The sequence below is a fragment of the Rhinopithecus bieti genome, unplaced genomic scaffold, assembly GCF_001698545.2.
Source record: "Rhinopithecus bieti isolate Rb0 unplaced genomic scaffold, ASM169854v2 scaffold_8783, whole genome shotgun sequence".
In the NCBI taxonomy this organism is placed as follows: Eukaryota; Metazoa; Chordata; class Mammalia; order Primates; family Cercopithecidae; genus Rhinopithecus; species Rhinopithecus bieti.
The window spans coordinates 2,616,334-2,634,635 of NW_016806197.1; the positions used below are offsets into that span (position 1 = coordinate 2,616,334).

At 45.9% G+C, this 18,302-nt stretch overlaps 1 protein-coding gene across 3 annotated transcripts in view; it reads right to left on the reverse strand.

Moving 5' to 3' along the window:
- Positions 1 to 1,450: 1,450 nt before the first annotated feature.
- Positions 1,451 to 18,302, reverse strand: part of ZC3HC1 (zinc finger C3HC-type containing 1) — a 34,165-nt gene continuing 17,313 nt past the window's right edge. For all 3 annotated transcript variants that reach the window (XM_017875048.1, XM_017875050.1, XM_017875049.1), the window contains 6 exons: positions 10,988 to 11,115; positions 8,858 to 9,012; positions 7,357 to 7,600; positions 6,625 to 6,837; positions 5,435 to 5,641; positions 1,451 to 1,895 (listed from right to left, as the gene is read on the reverse strand). In XM_017875048.1, the coding sequence (XP_017730537.1) occupies positions 1,827 to 1,895; positions 5,435 to 5,641; positions 6,625 to 6,837; positions 7,357 to 7,600; positions 8,858 to 9,012; positions 10,988 to 11,115 (1,016 nt within the window). In that variant the 3' untranslated portion in view covers positions 1,451 to 1,826. The remainder of the gene's footprint in view (positions 1,896 to 5,434; positions 5,642 to 6,624; positions 6,838 to 7,356; positions 7,601 to 8,857; positions 9,013 to 10,987; positions 11,116 to 18,302) is intronic.

Sequence of the window (18,302 nt, forward strand, 5' to 3'; positions counted from 1 at the left end):
GCTGGAGTGCAATGGCGGCAATCTCGGCTCACTGCAGCCTCCGCCCCCGGGTTCCAGCGATTCTCCTAACTCTGCCTCTAGAGTAGCTGGGATTACAGGTGCGAGCCACCATACCCGGCTAATTTTTGTATTTTTAGTAGAGATGGGGTTTCACCACGTTGGCCAGGCTGATCTTGAACTCCTGACCTCAGGTGATCTGCCCACCTTGGCCTCCCAAAGTACTGGGATTACAGGCGTGAGCCACCACGCCTGGTTGGATTATTAATTTTTGTTGGGTGTAATATGTAGGAGAAAAGTTAAAATGAGACGGAGTCTCGCTGTCTCATCCAGGCTGGAGTACAGTGAACAATCTCGGCTCACTGTAGCTTCTACCTCCTGGGTTCAAATGATTCTCCTGCCTCAGCCTCTCCAGTAGCTGGGACTCCAGGCACCTGTCACCACGCCCGGCTAATTTTTGTATTTTTAGTAAAGATGGGGTTTCACCATGTTGGCTAGGCTGGTCTTGAACTGCTGACCTCAAGTGATCCACCCGCCTTGGCCTCCCAAAGTGCTAGATTACAGATGTGAGCTACCACACCTGGCCTAGGTTCTATTTTTTAGAGATTAAACTGTGAGTAAAATATTATGTCTGTCATTTTCTTTAAAATACTTCAGTACAAAAGTATAAAATAAAACAATCTCAGTGACTAAAAACATGGCATATCAGAGAATAATCACTTTCTAGCCTTTGCTAGGTCATGGTTACTTTATCAGTGGGCTGTTCAGGGTCAACCTTCTCTACCACAAAAACTGATGATCCGGCCGGGCACGGTGGCTCAAGCCTGTAATCCCGGCACTTTGGGAGGCCGAGATGGGCGGATCACGAGGTCAGGAGATCGAGACCATCCTGGCTAACACGGTGAAACCCCATCTCTACTAAAAAATACAAAATCTAGCCAGGCGAGGTGGCGGGCGCCTGTAGTCCCAGCTACTCGGGAAGCTGAGGCAGGAGAATAGCGTGAACCTGGGAGGCGGAGCTTGCAGTGAGCTGAGATCCGGCCACTGCACTCCAGCCTGGGCGACAGAGCCAGACTCCGTCTACAAAAAAAAAAAAACTGATGATCCCCCAAAAGCAGCGATTCTTGGGGAAGCCCAACTGAGGGAGTCATGCATGCAATGGCACATGGACAGGGATCTCTTCTAAAGTGTCTTCCTCCCCATTACACTGTTTTATTCTGTTATTATCAAAGCAAGGAGAAAATTATCAGCTTACCATTCACTATAACACACCAGGAAATTTCCTGGTGGCATAATGAAAATCATCTTGCTTTTTTGGTTTAGGAAAGATTATACCTCCTTGACTGGAATCATAAATTTTAGGCTTCGAAGCCAATCTGAAAATCAAAAGTCGAATGTTCCATTGACGTTGTCTCCCGCCCACAAGGCAAGGGGGAAAACAGTTCTCCAACAATGAGAATCTTAGCAAATATTTTATTAATACACGCTGTCATACTCCTGGGATAGAAGAGTCCTCAGAACGCCACCCCACACTGAAGATCCTGAAATGGGTGGTCAGGTCCTTAGTCCTCCTGGTTTGTTAAACCCCACACTCCTTCAACAGAATCAGGCTTGCTGCCCTTACCCTGTCCACATCCCTGAAAGGAAACGGGTCTCCCTCAGCCAGATGCAGACAGTTGACACTCCCTGCCTTTGCTATGGCAGGGGGCTCCTTATGATTAACCCAGAACAGGAAAAACTTAGCGTCAGCTGACCAATAGGAACTCAGCCTTAATTCTTCCAAAAGTCACTCGCATTCCAGCTCTCTCCAGGAAGGGGCTGGAATATCTTCAGGATGAACATAGAGATTCCCACTGCCGAAATATTCGGAATACTTTCCTTGATTTCTCAGAGAGACTCTGTAGGTAGAAAAGCTTATTATTAGTGATTAGGTTCTTTGATAGAGACAAAGGATAAATCATTTGTCCCCCAATGATCCGGGTATGTCTAGGACTGAGTAAAAATTCACTTTGTAGTATGCTATACATAATGTATACCTAAAGTCAGACTACAGATCGAGGGGCTGATGTTCTACTGTCAGACTCATGTTAACACACTCTGAGCCTCTAAGACACGGCACGTATCCTCCCTTCAGGCATCTGTGTCTGTCCTCATCTTTGTACTTGTGGATGACACTTCTGACTTGCCGTTACTGCAGCACATGTTTTGCACTGGTTTTTCATTCATGATGCTGAATTGGCCCTAGTTCATTATTTCTTGTGAATAAGCATTTATACTTATGTGATGCCTAGCTGAGGTTAACAGTATAAACCAAGGCCAAGTAATAAAAACAGAGTTGAATGACCCCTGTGAGTTTAAGCTCTGGCCTTGGTCTTCACCGCTTTATGTTTTAGCCAGCAGTGCTAGTAATAGGAAGAATCTCACTGCCATCTGATTATGCCAATGAAGTACTCTGAGATTCTGAGAAATGGTGGTAAAGGGAGACAAAGTCATTCCTTAGGAGACAAAAGCTCTTGGTGAATCAGAACACTTGGTTCTGTCTGCCTTTGAGCGTCACAATAAAGAGCAAATGTTCCATGCAGAAAGGGCTTCGGTGAGAGTGCAAAGAATGTCTAGCAAGATGATCCAGTTACCTCCAGTTTCTCATATGACATGTTCAATGTCACCCAGGCTGGAGTGCTGTGGTGTGATCTCGGCTCACTGCAACCTCCGACTCCCTAGTTCAAGCAATTCTCCTGCCTCAGCCTCCTGAGTAGCTGGGATTACAGGCATGTGCCACCATGCCCTGCTAATTTTTGTATTTTTAGTAGAGATGGAATTTCACCATGTTGGCCAGGATGGTGTCGATCTCCTGACCTCGTGATCTGCCTGCCTCGGCCTCCCAAAGTGCTGGGATTACAGGCATGAGCCACCACGCCCAGCCCACTTTCAGTTTTTAAAAAATCTATCCTCTTTGAGGATGTTTCAGTAAGTTCCAGGAGGAAAAAGTTTGAACTTTTACTAATGACTGAGGGAAATTATTTAATAGAATGACAAAGTTGAAAGAAACATGAGTTGAAAAAATGGTATACACTTTTTTCTTTTTTTTTTTTGAAAAGGAGTCTCACTCTGTTGCCCAGGCTGGAGTGTAGTAGCGCGATCTTAGCTCACTGCAACCTCCACCTCCCGATTCTCCTGCCTCAGCCTCTGGAGTAGCTGGGACTACAGGCGCATGCCAACAGGCCTGCCTAATTTTTGTATTTTCAGTAGAGACGAGGTTTTGCCATGTTGGCCAGGCTGGTCTCGAACTCCTGACCTCAGGTGACTCCCTGCCTCAGAGTCCCAAAGTGCTGGGATCACAGGCATGAGCCACTGCACCTGGCCTCGGTATATACTTTTTTTTTCAAACATCAGGATCCTTTACCACACAGTCTCATTAAACTTTCTAGCATCCAGTCGCAGCAGCTGTCAGAAGGTTAAAAGACAACACTACAAAAAAAAAGAAAAAACAAAAGTCTTAAAAGTCCTCGATCGGCCAGGCACGGTGGCTCAGCCTGAATCCCACACTTGGCGAGGCCGAGACGGGGTCAGAGGTCAGGACATCGAGGGCCATCCTGGTACACGGTGACCCGTCTCTACTTTAAAAAATACAAAAACTAGCCGGGCAGGTGGCGGTGCCCTGTAGTCCAGTCTCGGAGCATGAGGCAGGAGATTGGCATAAACCCGGGAGGAGGAGCTTGCAGTGAGCTGGAACCAGGGCCATGCACTAGGCCCGGGGCGGACAGAGCGAGACTCTGTCTCAAAAAAAAAAAAAAAAAAAAAAAAGTCCTGGATCCGGGCCATTATGGGGCCACCTTTTCCCACTACAAACAACAAACCCCATGGGCTTTCTTTTTCTACCGCGGGAGGAGGGTCTTACTGAAACTGCATGTACTAGTCCTGAAGATTCTAGGTAGAGAAATGCAGATTTTTTTTTTTTTTCTGTGAAAACTTGGAAAACCTTCACCTGCATATTTACTGAGGGTACTAATACACATTTATTTTTATTTTTATTTTTTTTGAGATAGAGTCTCTCTCTGAAGCCCAGTCTGGAGTGCAATGGCACGATCTCGGCTCACTGCAACCTCCGCCTCCTGGGTTCAGGTGATTCTCCAGCCTCAGCCTCCCAAGTAGCTGGGATTACAGGTGCCTGCCACCACACCCAGCTCATTTTTTTTTTGTATTTTTAGTAGAGATGAGGTTTCATCATGTTGGCCAGGCTGGTCTCAAACTCTTCACCTCAGGTGATCCATTCACCTTGGCCTCCCAAAGTGCTAGGATTACAGGCGTGAGCCACCACGCCGGCCATGCATTGTTGGACTTTTAGCATTACAATAGTTCCCTCCAGTGGAATCCTGTAACCCTAGAAAACTATGAATCTAGGAGTGCTGCTCATAAATATCTGCTGACAAGTATTATTTTACTTTGTCCTTGAAAGTTATACAGGTCAGAAATTGTTACAAGCTACAAGGAAAATCTGGGAGTTAGCCAGCCAAGGAGAGAACCCAGTTTTCATGATTGATTCTGTATTGCCCAGCTTATCATTTCCAATCTTTAAACAGAGCAAACACTTGACTTATCTTCTCAGTTGTCACCCACATTTGTAACCCACAGCAGTCATGGCTGCAATGGCTAGCAGAGTCACAGTCTGGGCTGTAGAACAGAGTAATGTGCCCGGCGTGCGGAATGAAACCATCACTTTGGTGTCAGAGCCCAGTGCTCCAAACAGCTAAGTTAACTGGCCAGGCTCCAAGTGCAAGTGATAGCAACTGAAGGAAAAAGCAGCTGTCTGCAACATGAGGCCGGAGCAGCTGCCTATTCATCTATTTCTGTTTCTGTACTCCTTTTCTACTTGGAGTCATTTATTTAGGAGAACAAAAGAATTTATCAGAACTTGATGGAATGCCATATGCTAAACTGCAGAAAGACGAACTGGTTCTATGCCTATTCCCTAGGACTAAAGCAGAATGAGTCTAACTGGACGTGTAAGCCAGGCACGGTGGCTCGTGCCTGTAATCCCAGCACTTTGGGAGGCCGAGGCGGGTGGATAACCTGAGGTCAGGAGTTTGAGACCAGCCTGGCCAACATGGCGAAACCCCATCTATTAAAAAATACAAAATTAGCCGGGCATGGTGGCAGGCACCTGTAATCCCAGCTACTTGGGAAGCTAAGGCAGGAGAATTGCTTGAACCCAGGAGACGGAGGTTGTAGTGAGCTGAGATTGCACCATTGGACTCCAGCCTGGGCAACAAGAACGAAACTCCATCTCAGAAAACAAACTGTTTACAAACAAACAAACCCAAATAACTTGATGTAAGGGAGCTGAAGGCAGGCAGGGTGCTAATTACAGGACTAGCCTCTGCTCCTCCTCCTATACACAGCAAGTGCTGCCCACACACAAGGCAATGGCTTATCTCACCATGGAGTCCGTTTCAGCTGGCTGGCTAGACTGTTTGTGGGCCAAGAGGATGGTCAGCACCGCTTTCCAGCCTGGCTCTGCTGGGGCGCTGGCATCTGGTTCAGTTCCACCATTCTCCCTGCTTTCTTTGCCAAGTGTGATATTCACCCAAGGGCACCAGTCTCTATGCTGAGAGGTGGGATCAAAGAAGCTTCGGGAAGATGTGTCCTGAGGAAGGAGAAAAAGAAATAGCATTCATGGGTAGACGCTAGGTAAGTTCAGGGAGACACTGCTATTAGTCCTCAAGTCCAGAATCTCACAACTGCCTATACTTCAAGTGTTTATGCTCTCCTTTAACTTTGCCTATACATTTTCCTCACATTTTCTTTATTTTTTTTCACTCCTTTTGTGTTAAACAAACTACACTTTATCACAAGGGATAAGGGATACCCAACCCCCAGGCCATGGATGGGTACCAGGTCGCACAGCAGGAGGTGAGCAGCAGGCAGGCAAGCAAAGCTTCATCTGAATTTACAGCCGCTCCCCATTGTTTGCATTACCACCTGGGCTCTGCTTCCTGTCAGATCAGCAGTGGCATTAGATTCTCACAGGAGCAGGAACCCTACCGTGAACTGCACATGTGAGGGATCTAGACTTTGGGCTCCTTATGAGAGTCTGACACCTGATGTCTGTCACTGTTTCCCATCACCCCCAGATGAGATCATCTAGTTGCAGGAAAACAAGCTCAGGGTTCCCAGTGATTCTACATTATGGTGAGTTGTATAATTATTTCATTATATATTACAATATAATAATAATAGAAATAAAGTACACAATACATGTAATGTGCTTGTATCATCCCGAAACCATCCTCCCAACCCTGGCCTGTGGAAAAATGGTCTTCCACGAAAACAGTCCCTGGTGCCAAAAAGGTTGGGGACCACTGCCATATCAGGTTTGTCCCTGTATCACACTGCTGTTCCATTTGCCTGAAATACCTATTATTTCTCTAGAATCCACCCCAAAGGAGCAAAAAGGAGCAAAAAACGACTGACATTTTTCCCCTTTGGTCACCCAACTTTAAACTTATTCACAGGGTCTACTTTTTGCATTGGACCACGGAAGGACTCATGCCTGCTTCTCCGTGCTGCCCAGGGAGAGCCCAACATGCTGTTTCTGCTCAGCCACTGCTACATGCACGGTGGACTCACCGAACTGCTGGAGGAGCAGAGGCGAGCTCGTTTGGCTTTCCGCAGAGGGCTAGATGGTACCTCCATTCCAGGGGTGTCTCCTGTTCCCATGCTTCGGGTCACTGGGCGAGTTCTGGTGGTGGGGCTAGCAGCCTCTGGCTCAGGACGGTCAACAGGACTGGAAGAGTCCCAGCTCCGAGTTCGAGAGACAATGGGACCAGGGCTCTTTTCAGCCTGAAGGAAAGGGGAGATAATGGAAGTAAACGAATGATATTAATGATACTTCTTTCTTTAATCTTCTTCTTTTTGAGACAGAATCTCGCTTTGTTTCCAAGGCTGGAGTGCAGTGAGGCGATCTTGGCTCACTGCAACCTCTGCCTCCCGAGTTCAAGTGATTCTCCTGCCTCAGCCTCCCAAGTAGCTGGGACTACAGGCGCCCGCCACCACCCCTAGCTAATTTTTGCATTTTTGGTAGAGACGGGGTTTCACCATGTTGGCCAGGCTGGTCTCGAACTCCTGACTTCAAGTGATCCACCTGCCTCAGTCTCCCGAAGTGCTGGGATTACAGGTGTGAGCCACCGGGTCTGGCTGAATTTAGCTTCTCCATTAGTGAACAGAAACACTACGTGGTATTGTAACCAATGTAGTGGGAAGTGAAGCCTATCCACCTACATTAATTTCCAACTTTCTACCAATAACATGTTTGCTAAGAATGTTGTTTAAAAGTCCACCCCAAACAAACTAAGTGCATACCTGCTCTGAGCCTGGGGAGAAGGTGGCATCCTGGCTCCGCGTCATCATCCTCCGAGGAGATTCAGGCACCAGAGCTAAGCGCTCTGGTCGCCCCTCAAGGCCTGGGATCAGGGAGCTGGTCAGGCCAAAGGATGCATCCAGATCAGTCATGGATGATTCAATCTGCTGGAAGCCCCAGAGCCCCACCTTCCTCATACACTGCGAACATGTTATCAGGGAAAGCTGCATGGGTTCCAAAGAGGAACTAGATAGGAATGAAAAAAAAAGAGAATTTTCTCAAAGTGTAACATTTCCAAATGACTAAGTGTAATGTCTCGCAAGTATGCTTTATCTCATCCAATTTCTGGAACAGTCCACTGGACAGGGAACCATGGCCTGTCAGAGCCTCTGAGCTCCAATCTCAGGACCCCAGCTTCATACTTCATCATCTCTCACGTATTTCCCATAGAAAGACCTAGGGTTCTTAGTGTGCTCTTTATGGTAAGACTGTTTTGCAGGCATGTTTTAAAAGTTTCTCGGCCAGGTGCGGTGGCTCATGCCTGCAATCCCAGCACTTTGGGAGGCCAAGATGTGTGGATCACCTGAGGTCCTGAGGTCTGGAGTTTGAGACCAGCCTGACCAACAACAACAATGAAAAGGTTTCTCCTGTCCTTCTTTTTTTTTTTTTTTTTGAGATAGAGTTTACTCGTTGCCCAGGCTGGAGTGCAATGGTACAATCTCGGCTCACTGCAACCTCCGCCTCCCGGGTTCAAGGGATTCTCCTGCCCCAGCCTCCTGAGTAGCTGGGATTACAGGCACCTGCCACCATGCCCGGCTAATTTTTGTATTTTTAGTAAAGATGCGGTTTCACCATGATGGCCAGGTGAGCCACTGTACCCAGCCTCTCTTGTCCCTCTTAAAGTCTTTTCCCTTTAGACGAAAAACATTCCTTAATCTACCAAAGAGAGCATATTTAAAATAAATCAAGATTTATTTATTGTCAGAACCAATCTTACTTTAAATATGCTCTCTTTGGTAGATTAAGGATAGTGGGAGTCTATGCCAAATTGAGCAGCTGGAATGGAAATAGCAACATGGGGGCCTAGAAGACTCCAGCTGGTGTTTCCTATGGTAGTTTTATCAATTAAGTGGATTTTCTTCCTTTCTAAAATAGAAAAGAACTTCCTTTCTATTTTCCTTCTTAAAATAGAAAAGAGCTTATTTTCTTTCTATTTTTCGAAAGGAGGTTCACTGTTTATAGAACACAAATTCCCAGTTGAGAAGCAACCGTACAATAAACAAAGTTCAGTTGTGAACACCAAGAATTCCTGAATTCCAATTCTGGTTTTGTTACTAATTCTTATTATCCATTCTCCTCGCTGCCATCCCTCACCCAGTTTCTCTTTGTCTCTTTTTGTCACGGGAAACACCATGTGATTCCTAAATGCGATAAGTGACTGATATATACAAGTGTAATGCTGTTGTCATGGCTCATGTCTCCGGGCAAAATTCGCTGACTCACCTACATGCCCAGCCACACACAGAGAGAATACAGGCAGTGACGTGGACTTGGATGTCTGAGCCTAATTTGATTGTAGTTTTTCTCTCATCAGTTCGGTGATCAAGTTCATCTTCAAGCAGGTGTAGGAGAAGACTGAGCTTGTCTTCTGTCAAGCACTACAAGGGAGCCAAGTAAAAAACTTCGTTTCAACTACCATAAAAAGAAAAATTACACATTATAACATACCGAGATAGTATAAGCGGAAAATCAGGAAGGAAATTACAAACATGAAGACAGTTCTCTTCACAGAGAATAAATACTTCCAGGACAGGGATACAGTATCACACAGAAGCTTTCTGAATTGCCCTGAATCTGCTGACTGAGAAAGACGGAGTCTCCCTGGAACTGCCAAAACTCTTGTTAGTACTAAATTGTTTTCAATTTATCAGCTGCAGATTTTCCCTGAAACCTGCAAACTTCAAACCCAAATAGTGAAAACAAATTACTGCTTATGTCTTAGCCTGATGCCAAATTTACTTAAATATTAAAGAAAAAAAAATTTTAGAGTTGAGGTCTCACTATGTTGGCCATGCTGGTCTTGAACTCCTGAGCTCAAGCAATCCTCCCACCTCAGCCTACCGAGTAGCTGGGACTACAGGCGTACATCACCATGCCCCAGGCTCTAAATTTACTTTTTGACAGAATGACAAAGCTTGTTAGACTTTATTTTTGTTCTAAGAAAAATAAGGAACTATGACCAGGTGAAAAAAAATTGCCTTGGCTCGGGACAGGGTTATATTCATAAAATAAGCATCAGAGGTTAACAGTTTCAGGGTGGTATTTCAGGCCATACCACCCTGAATGCGCCCAATCTCGTCTGATCTCAGCAGCTAAGCAGGGTCAGGCCTGGTTAGTACTTGGAGGGGAGTTTGGGAAGTTAACAGTTTGATGCTAAAACCCGTACCACTCTCTTAATTTGAAGAGGCTACTACTTCCTACAGTAAAGCTTGTCTTCATGGAGTACCCACAGGGTGATTAAATGGAACAGTAAATATTCAGTTTCAAAGTACAAATTGACTAGAGCATTTACTTTATTTCATTTTTGAGACCGAGTTTCGCTCTTGTTACCCAGGCTGGAGTGCAATGGTACGATCTCGGCTCACTGTAACCCCTGTCTCCCAGGTTCAAGCAATTCTCCTGCCTTAGCCTCCTGAGTAGCTGGGACTACAGGCACAAACCACCATGCCCAGCTAATTTTTTGTATTTTTAATAGAGACTGGGTTTCACCATGTTGGCCAGGCTGGTCTCGAACTCCTGACCTCAGATGATCTGCCTTCCTCAGCCTCCCAAAGTGCTGGGATTACAGGCATGAGCCACCGTGCCCAGGCTGACTACAGCATTTAAACGTTTCTACTCACAAGGAGAAAGGAGTTTGGACTTTCTTTGAAAAATGATATGCAATAAACCATATGCAGTCACATTTCAGTATTTTCTGTTAAATAGTTTAAGTAAGCTGGGTGAGCCGGCTCATGCCTGTAATCCCAGCACTTTGGGAGGCTGAGGTGGGTGGATCATCTGAGGTGAGGAGTTCAAGAACAGCCTGACCAATATGGTGAAACCCCATCTCTACTAAAAATACAAAAATTAGCCAGGTGTGGTGGTAGACACCTGTAATCCCAGCTACTCAGGAGACTAAGACAGAAGAATCACATGGACCTGGGAGGCGGAGGGTGCAGCGAGCAAAGATTACACCATAGCACTCCAGCCTGGATGACAGAAAGAGACTCGGTCTCAAAATAATAATAATTTAAGTAATAAATCAAGATAAAATAGAATTTATGGGAAGCATATATTCAGAACAAACTTGAATCTATGCTTCCAGGCTATAGCCCTAAAACTTGGTCCAAATAAACTCTCTGCTTATATACGTATATGTTAAATTGAATCCATGCCATTTAAAAAACCATACCTAAACATTCAAATGGAACTCTCAACAGTCACCTTCCTGGTGGAGACTGAAACAGTGAGCTGAGAGACAGATAAGCAGTTCTCTTCACAGCAATTGCATCTTCTTGTCATTAAAAGAAATGCTTCAGGTATAAATGCTGGCAACAACTGGAAGCCCTTGCAGCCTAGTCAGGAAAAACTCACCATAGTTTTCAAGTCCTCCGGCCTTAGGGAAGGAAGCTGGAGGTCCAAGTGACAAAGGCTTTGAAAACGATCTAGGAATTCACTAACAAGAATAGCAGGCTCATCCAGGGGCAACATCCCAAATCGGTCTGTGGAAAAAGTAAACTGGAAGATTATATTGGTATAAACTGTAAAAAATAAAAAACACAGCTGGGCACGGTGGCTCATGCCTGTAATCCCAGCACTTTGGGAGGCTGAGGCAGGTGTATCACCTGAGGTCAGGAGTTCAAGACCACCCTGGCCAAGATGGTGAAACCCCCATCTCTACTAAAAATACAAAAAATTAGCCAGGCATGGTAGTGTGCGCCTGTAATCCCAGCTACTTGGGAGGCTGAGACAGGAGAATCACTTGAACCCAGGAGGCGGAGGTTGCAATAAGGCTGAGATTGCGCCACTGCACTCCAGCCTGGGCAACAGAGCGAGACTCTGTCTCAAAAAAGTAATAATAGGCTGGGTGCAGTGGCTCAAGCCTGTAATCCCGGCACTTTGGGAGGCCGAGACGGGCGGATCACAGGAGGTCAGGAGATCGAGACCATTCCTGGCTACACGGTGTAGAAACCCCGTCTCTACTAAAAATACAAAAAACAGGCCTGGGCGCGGTGAGCTCAAGCCTGTAATCCCAGCACTTTGGAGCCGAGACGGGCGGATCACCAAGGGTCAGGAAGATCGAAGACCATCCTGGGCTAACCCAGTGAAACCCACGTCTCTACTTAAAAAATACAAAAAACTAGCCGGGTGAGGTGGTGGGCGCCTGTAGTCCCAGCTAACTCGGGAGGCTGAGGCAGAGAAATGCGCAGTAAACCCGGGAGGAGCTTGCACGTGGCTGAGATCCGGTCACTGCCACTCCAGCCTGGGCGACAGAGTGAGACTCCATCTCAAAAAAAAAAAAAAAAAAACGGTGAACCCCGTCTCTTACTAAAAATACAAAAACCACCGGCGAGGTGGCGGCGCCTGTAGTCCCAGCTACTCGGAGGCTGAGCAGGGAGAATGGCGTTAAACCCGGGAGGTGAGCTTGCAGTGAGCTGAGATCTGGCCACTGCACTCCAGTCGGGCAACAGAGCGAGACTCCGCCTCAAAAAAAAAAAAAAAAAAAAAAAAAACTAGCTGGGTGGTGGCTGGGCGCCTGTAATCCCAGCTACTCTGGGAGCTGAGGCAGAGAGGAATTGGCGTAAACCCAGGGAGGCGAGCTTGCAGTGAGCTGAGATCCGGCCACTGCCCACTCCAGCCTGGGCAACAGAGCGAGGCTCCGTCTCAAAAAAAAGAATAATAATAATAAAATAAAATAAATAAACATGTATTGAATGATTGAGGAAATGTAGTAAAATTGATGAGCTATTTGATGGTGTCAGGAAATTATTGATTTTCATTTTGATGGGGCTGTAATGATACTACTGAGACTACGTTTAAAAAGTAGAATCCGTTTCTTTTATATCTTGAAATATTTACAGATAAAATGGCATAATATGTGGGACTGAACTTCAAAACAATGCAGAGGGGCAGGGTGTTAGGAATACAGAAGAAACAAGATCGGCCATGAGTTGATCATTGTTGAAGTTGAGTGATGGGGTTTTATTATTTATACTATTCCGTGTACTTCTGTGTATGTTTGAAATTGTTACCTTAAGAAGGAGAAAACAAAACAGAGTTAGTAAAGATGGAGACTTAAGTAGGCGAAAGGGCTTAAAGAACCATCATTTTATAACAACTACCAAGTTATAATTTACTGTGAGCTAAGAATGAAAAAAGTGGCATGTTCCTAAAGTCTACACAAGAGATTCAAAAAGGCTCACATGATAAGGTGAAACATAACTGGGTACCAGAGTAAATAAAGTATTCAATTAGGAATTCTACTGGTAATACCTAAGTTGGAAAAGAATCTGTCTGAAATCTAAGCAGTGTGGAAACTGATTATATACTATAGTATAATTATCTCTGGCATTACCCAATTCATCTACTGCATATTTGGTATACTGGTACAAAGGCAAATGATGAGTGCAGAAAGGCCTTGCTAAGCTACTTTTTTTTTTTTTTTTTGAGACGGAGTCTCGCTCTGTCGCCCAGGCTGGAGTGCAGTGGCCGGATCTCAGCTCACTGCAAGCTCCGCCTCCCGGGTTTACGCCATTCTCCTGCCTCAGCCTCCCGAGTAGCTGGGACTACGGGCGCCCGCCACCTCGCCCGGCTAGTTTTTTGTATTTTTTAATAGAGACGGGGTTTCACCGTGTTAGCCAGGATGGTCTCGATCTCCTGACCTCGTGATCCGCCCGTCTCGGCCTCCCAAAGTGCCGGGATTACAGGCTTGAGCCACCGCGCCCGGCCGCCAAGCTACTTCTTAAAGAGGTCAGTCTAGTAGGTCTAGAATGATAAGTAGAAACTACACTGAATTAGCTTTTTTTTTTTTTTCTCCCCGAGACAGAGTTTTTGCTGTCACCCAGGCTGGAGTGCAATGGTGCAATCTTGGCTCACTGCAACTTCTGCCTCCCAGGTTCAAGCAATTCTCCTGCCTCAGCCTCCCGAGTAGCATGGGTTACAGGCGCCTGCCACCATGCGTGGCTAATTTTTATATTTTTAATAGAAACGGGGTTTTACCATGTTGGCCAGACTGATCTTGAACTCTTGGCCTCAGGTGATCCACCCACCTCGGCCTCCCAAACTGCTGAGATTACAGGCATGAGTCACCACACCCAGCCCTGAATCAGCTTTAATAAAGAATGAAAACACATATTGGAAGAGATTTCATAGGAAAAGTGAAGAAAGAACATGTCATCCTAACCTGATCATCTAAAAAGTAGGAAGCCACTCAACTCACTGGTCTTTTCTCAGCCTCAAATTAACATTTAGTTGTTCAACAGCAGTATAAGGCAGCCCCGCAGGCTACAAAGATGAGACACACATTCAACATCCTTAAGTTACTCATAATCTAATATGGAAGCCAGACACGCAGTGCGATTACAGTGTGATAAGTGTTATCACAACAGTAAAGAGAGACCATTATGAGACTGTACAATAGGGATACAGCAGATACTGTTAGCTGTTCACCCAGCTATCTCCTGCTCCTGCCTTGCTAGCAGAAGGAAGGTTTTATTTGTTGTCTTATCTTTCCCATAGGGTAAATTCCTGACTTGTCTCTACCAATCCCAACAGCGGCGTTTTCCTTAACAGTGACCCATTTAGGAAGGGGTATTTGATCCAGTCGTGGTCAATAGACAGGAAAGGTAGCGGGCTGGAGGGATTCTGTGACTATGTGAAGGCTAGATGGTGTTTGCACATGACTCTTCAAACTGCTGCCTTGAGAGGAACTAGTTTTAGAACAAGATGACATGCTTCTTGCAAGGACTGGGTCCTTAGTGCTATGTCTGAGCCAATAAATTTACCAGCCCTGCAGGAATCCTACTTTCTTTTTAAAATTATTTTATTTTTTGAGACAGTCTTGCTCCATTGCCCAGGCTGTAGTGCAGGAGCATGATCTTGGCTCACTGCAACCTCCACCTCCTGGGTTCAAATGATTCTTGTGCCTCACCCTCCCGAGTAGCTGGGACTACAGGCACGTGCCACCATGCCTGGCTAATTTTTTTTGTGTGTATTTTTAGTAGAGATGGCGTTTTGCCGTGTTAGCCAGGCTAGTCTTGAACTCCTGGCCTCATGTGATCTGCCTGCCTCTGTCTCCCAAAGTGCTGGGATTATAGATGTGAGCCACCACACCCGGCAATTCTTACTTTTTTAAAAATAAGAATTCTTAATTTTTGTCTTAGCTAGGAGCACACATAAAGCTATCTCGGCTTTTATTTTTTATTTTATTTATTTTTTTGAGATGGAGTTTCACTCTTGTGGCTCAGGCTGGAGTGTAATGGCGCGATCTCGGCTCACTGCAACCTCCGCCTCCTGGGTTCAAGCAACTCTTCTGCCTCAGCCTCCCAAGGAGCTGGGACTACAGGTGCCCGCCACCACGCCCAGTTAATTTTTTGTATTTTTAGTAGAGATGGGGCTTCACCATGTTGGCCAAGATGGTCTCCATCTCTTGACTTCATGATCCGCCCACCTCAGCCTCCCAAAGTGCTGGGATTACAGGTGTGAGCCACTGCACCCGGCCCGTTTTGTGATGTTTTAACTGTCGTTTCCATCTTCCCTTCCCTAGCTCAGGTCTGTGGTAGCCTTGAAAACCCACATCCCGGCCGGACGCAGTGACTCATGCCTGTAATCCCAGCATTTTCGGAGGACAAGGCGGATGGATCACCTGAGGTTGGGAGTTTGAGACCAGTATGACCAACATGGAGAAACCCTGTCTCTACTAAAAATACAAAATTAACTGGGCATGGTGGCACATGCCTGTAATCCCAGCTACTGGGGAGGCTGAGGCAGAATCACTTGAACCTGGGAGGCGGAGGTTTGGTGAGCCGAGACTGCGCCATTGCACTCCAGCCTGGGCAACAAGAGTAAAACTCCATCTCAAAAAAAAAAAAAGAAAAAGAAAACCAACATCCCCACGATCATGGTGAAAACCAGTAGCTTAGCAGTCACTGGAGAGCACAGAAAAGAGGTGGAGCTCCTCCAAAGCCCCCTTCCAGAGAACCGTCATTATTTGATCTGTGTGGCAGTTGCCTGGAAATCATACTGTCCCAGTGAGAACACCCTTTTCCCCAGACAGGTTTTCAAAAATGATCATTGGCAACTGTTTAACATCACAGTTGCTTTGAGGCAGCAGTATGAATTGGAACAAATAATAAGCTGACCAAAAACCTTAAAAGCTGGGAAATGAAATGTCCATAGGCAGGCTTGAAAGGCTCTGACATATTCCTTGGAATCTAGAAGCACATGTGCAAGTATAGAGCTATACACATGCCCAGGAAAGACCTGAAAAAGGCCCTAAGCTCTCACCTCTGGCTGATGCTGAGGTCCTGCTTGTGTGAAGGCTGACAGAGTTGCAAACTGCCTGCTTGACTACTGAAAGTGTGCTCCCCCCACCACACAGAGCTCCTTGGCAAGACTGGGGGACTTATTTGTTCTAGGCATTTAAAGAAATCTCTGTTCAATCATCCTGTGAAAGTTGATTTTGAGGCTGGGCACAGTGGTTCACGCCTGTAATCTCAACACTTTGGGAGGCCGAGGTGGGCGGATTACGAGGTCAGCAGTTCAAGACCAGCCTGGCCAACATGGTGAAACCCTGTCTCTACTAAAAATACAAAAATTTACCAGGCATGGTGGCAGGCGCCTGTAATCCTAGCTACTCAGGAGGCTGAGGCAGGAGAATTGCTTGAACCCAGGAGGCGGAGGTTGCAGTGACCTGAGACCACGCCATTGCACTCCAGCCTGGGCAACAGAGCAAAATTCCGTCTAAAAAAAAGGTAAGTTGATTTTGATAATTTTGCAAGTGTTCTTTTTGCTCTCATAGAGGATTTTCAGATGCCCTTCCTCCACCATCCCCACTGGAGACATCCTACATGGATTGAGACAAGAAACACGTATTTGAGGCCAGGCACAATTGTTCATGACTGTAATCCTAACATTTTGGGAGGCTGAGGTAGGAAGATCACTTGAGGCCAGGAGTTTGAGATCAGCCTGGGCAATATAGTGAGACCCCATCTCAAACAAAAAAAAAATTAGCTGGATGTGGTGGCATATGCCTGTAGTCACAGTTATTCAGGAGGCTGAGGCAGGAGGATTCCTTAAGCCCAGGAATTAAGGGTGAGCTATGATCATGCCACTGCACTGTAGCCTGGGAGAGAGAGAGAGAGAGAAACATGTACTTGATAGAAGAAACAGAAGGAAGGAAGGGAGGGAGGCAGGGAGGGAGGGGAAGGGGGGAAGGGGAAAAGGGGGGAAGGGGAAAAGGGGGGAAGTGAGAAAGGGAGGGAGGGGAGGGAGGGAATGGAAGGAAGGGAAGGAAAAGAAAGAAGGGAAGGAAGGGAAGGAAGGGAAAGAAGGGAAAGAAGGGAAGGAGGAAGGAGGGAGAGAGGGAGGGATGGACTACCTGATAGAAGAAATAATACTTACAAATATATCAGTGCTCTCCTGCTTACTAAAATCAATTTTAAAAATTAATTATTATTAGCCAGGTGGCATTTGTAAGTCCAGCTACTCTGGAGACTTAGGCAGAGGTATCACTTGAGCCCAAGAGTTCTAGGTCAGTCTGGGCAACAGTGAGACCCCATCTTTTTCCTTTGCTGCAATGCAGTGGTGCAATCATGGCTTACCACAGCCTTAACCTCCCAGGCTTACGCGATCTTGCCACCTCACTCTCCCGAGTAGCTGGGACCACAGGTATGCGTAACCATGCCCAGCTAATTTTTCGTATTTTTTGTAGAGATGGGGTTTTACTATATTGTCCAGGCTGGTCTTGAACTCCTGGACTCAAGCAATCTGCCCACTTCAGCCTCCAAAGGTGCTGGGACTACAGGCATGAGCCACCACGCCTGGCTGCATTTTAAATTGTAATGATTATTTTCTTATTTGAGTTTCAGACATTCATAAGTGGGGTAGTGGATCTCCTTTAAGCTGGCTATTCTATTCTTTTAGCATTGTCTGTAGCATTCGTTTTTGTTTTTCGAGACGGAGTCTTGCTCTGTCACCCAGGCTGGAGTGCAGTGGCACAATCTCGGCTCACTGCAACCTCTGCTTCCCAGGTTCAAGCAATTCTCCTGCCTCAGCCTCCTGAGTAGATGGGACTACAGGTGAGTGCCACCACACCTGGCTAGTTTTTTGTATTTGTAGTAGAGATGAGGTTTCACTGTGTTAGCCAGGATGGTCTCAAACTCCTGACCTCGTGATCTGCCTGCCTCGGCCTCCCAAATTGTTGGGATTACAGGCGTGAGCCACCACGCCTGGCCTGTCTGTAGCATTCTTGAAAACATTCTTACTTTCTAGCAGCAACAGGATATTCTGATCCAAGTTGATTTATCGTCCTTGCTCCGAGACATGGAATCAGCAACTCTCCAAAGAGCCTGATCCTTTTAATCATACTAGACTAAAATGAGGGACCAAAATCTGGTTGCTAACAATGCAAACAAGTGTGGGCAGAAGTGCTGCTGTTACTGCATTTGGGCCCCTTCTAATAACAAAACTGTAAAATATATTTTTTTAAACAGCCTTACTGAGGTCTAACTGACATAAATTGCACATATTTAGGTATATAGTTTGATAAGTTTTGACATGCACATTCATGCAGCCATCACTGCTAGATTTCTATTTTAACATCTTGAGTTTATATTTATTTTCCCGATTTAATGCTGCATATTATTCTATCCTGTTTTTCTTTCATTTCCTTTTTTTTTTTTTTTTTTTT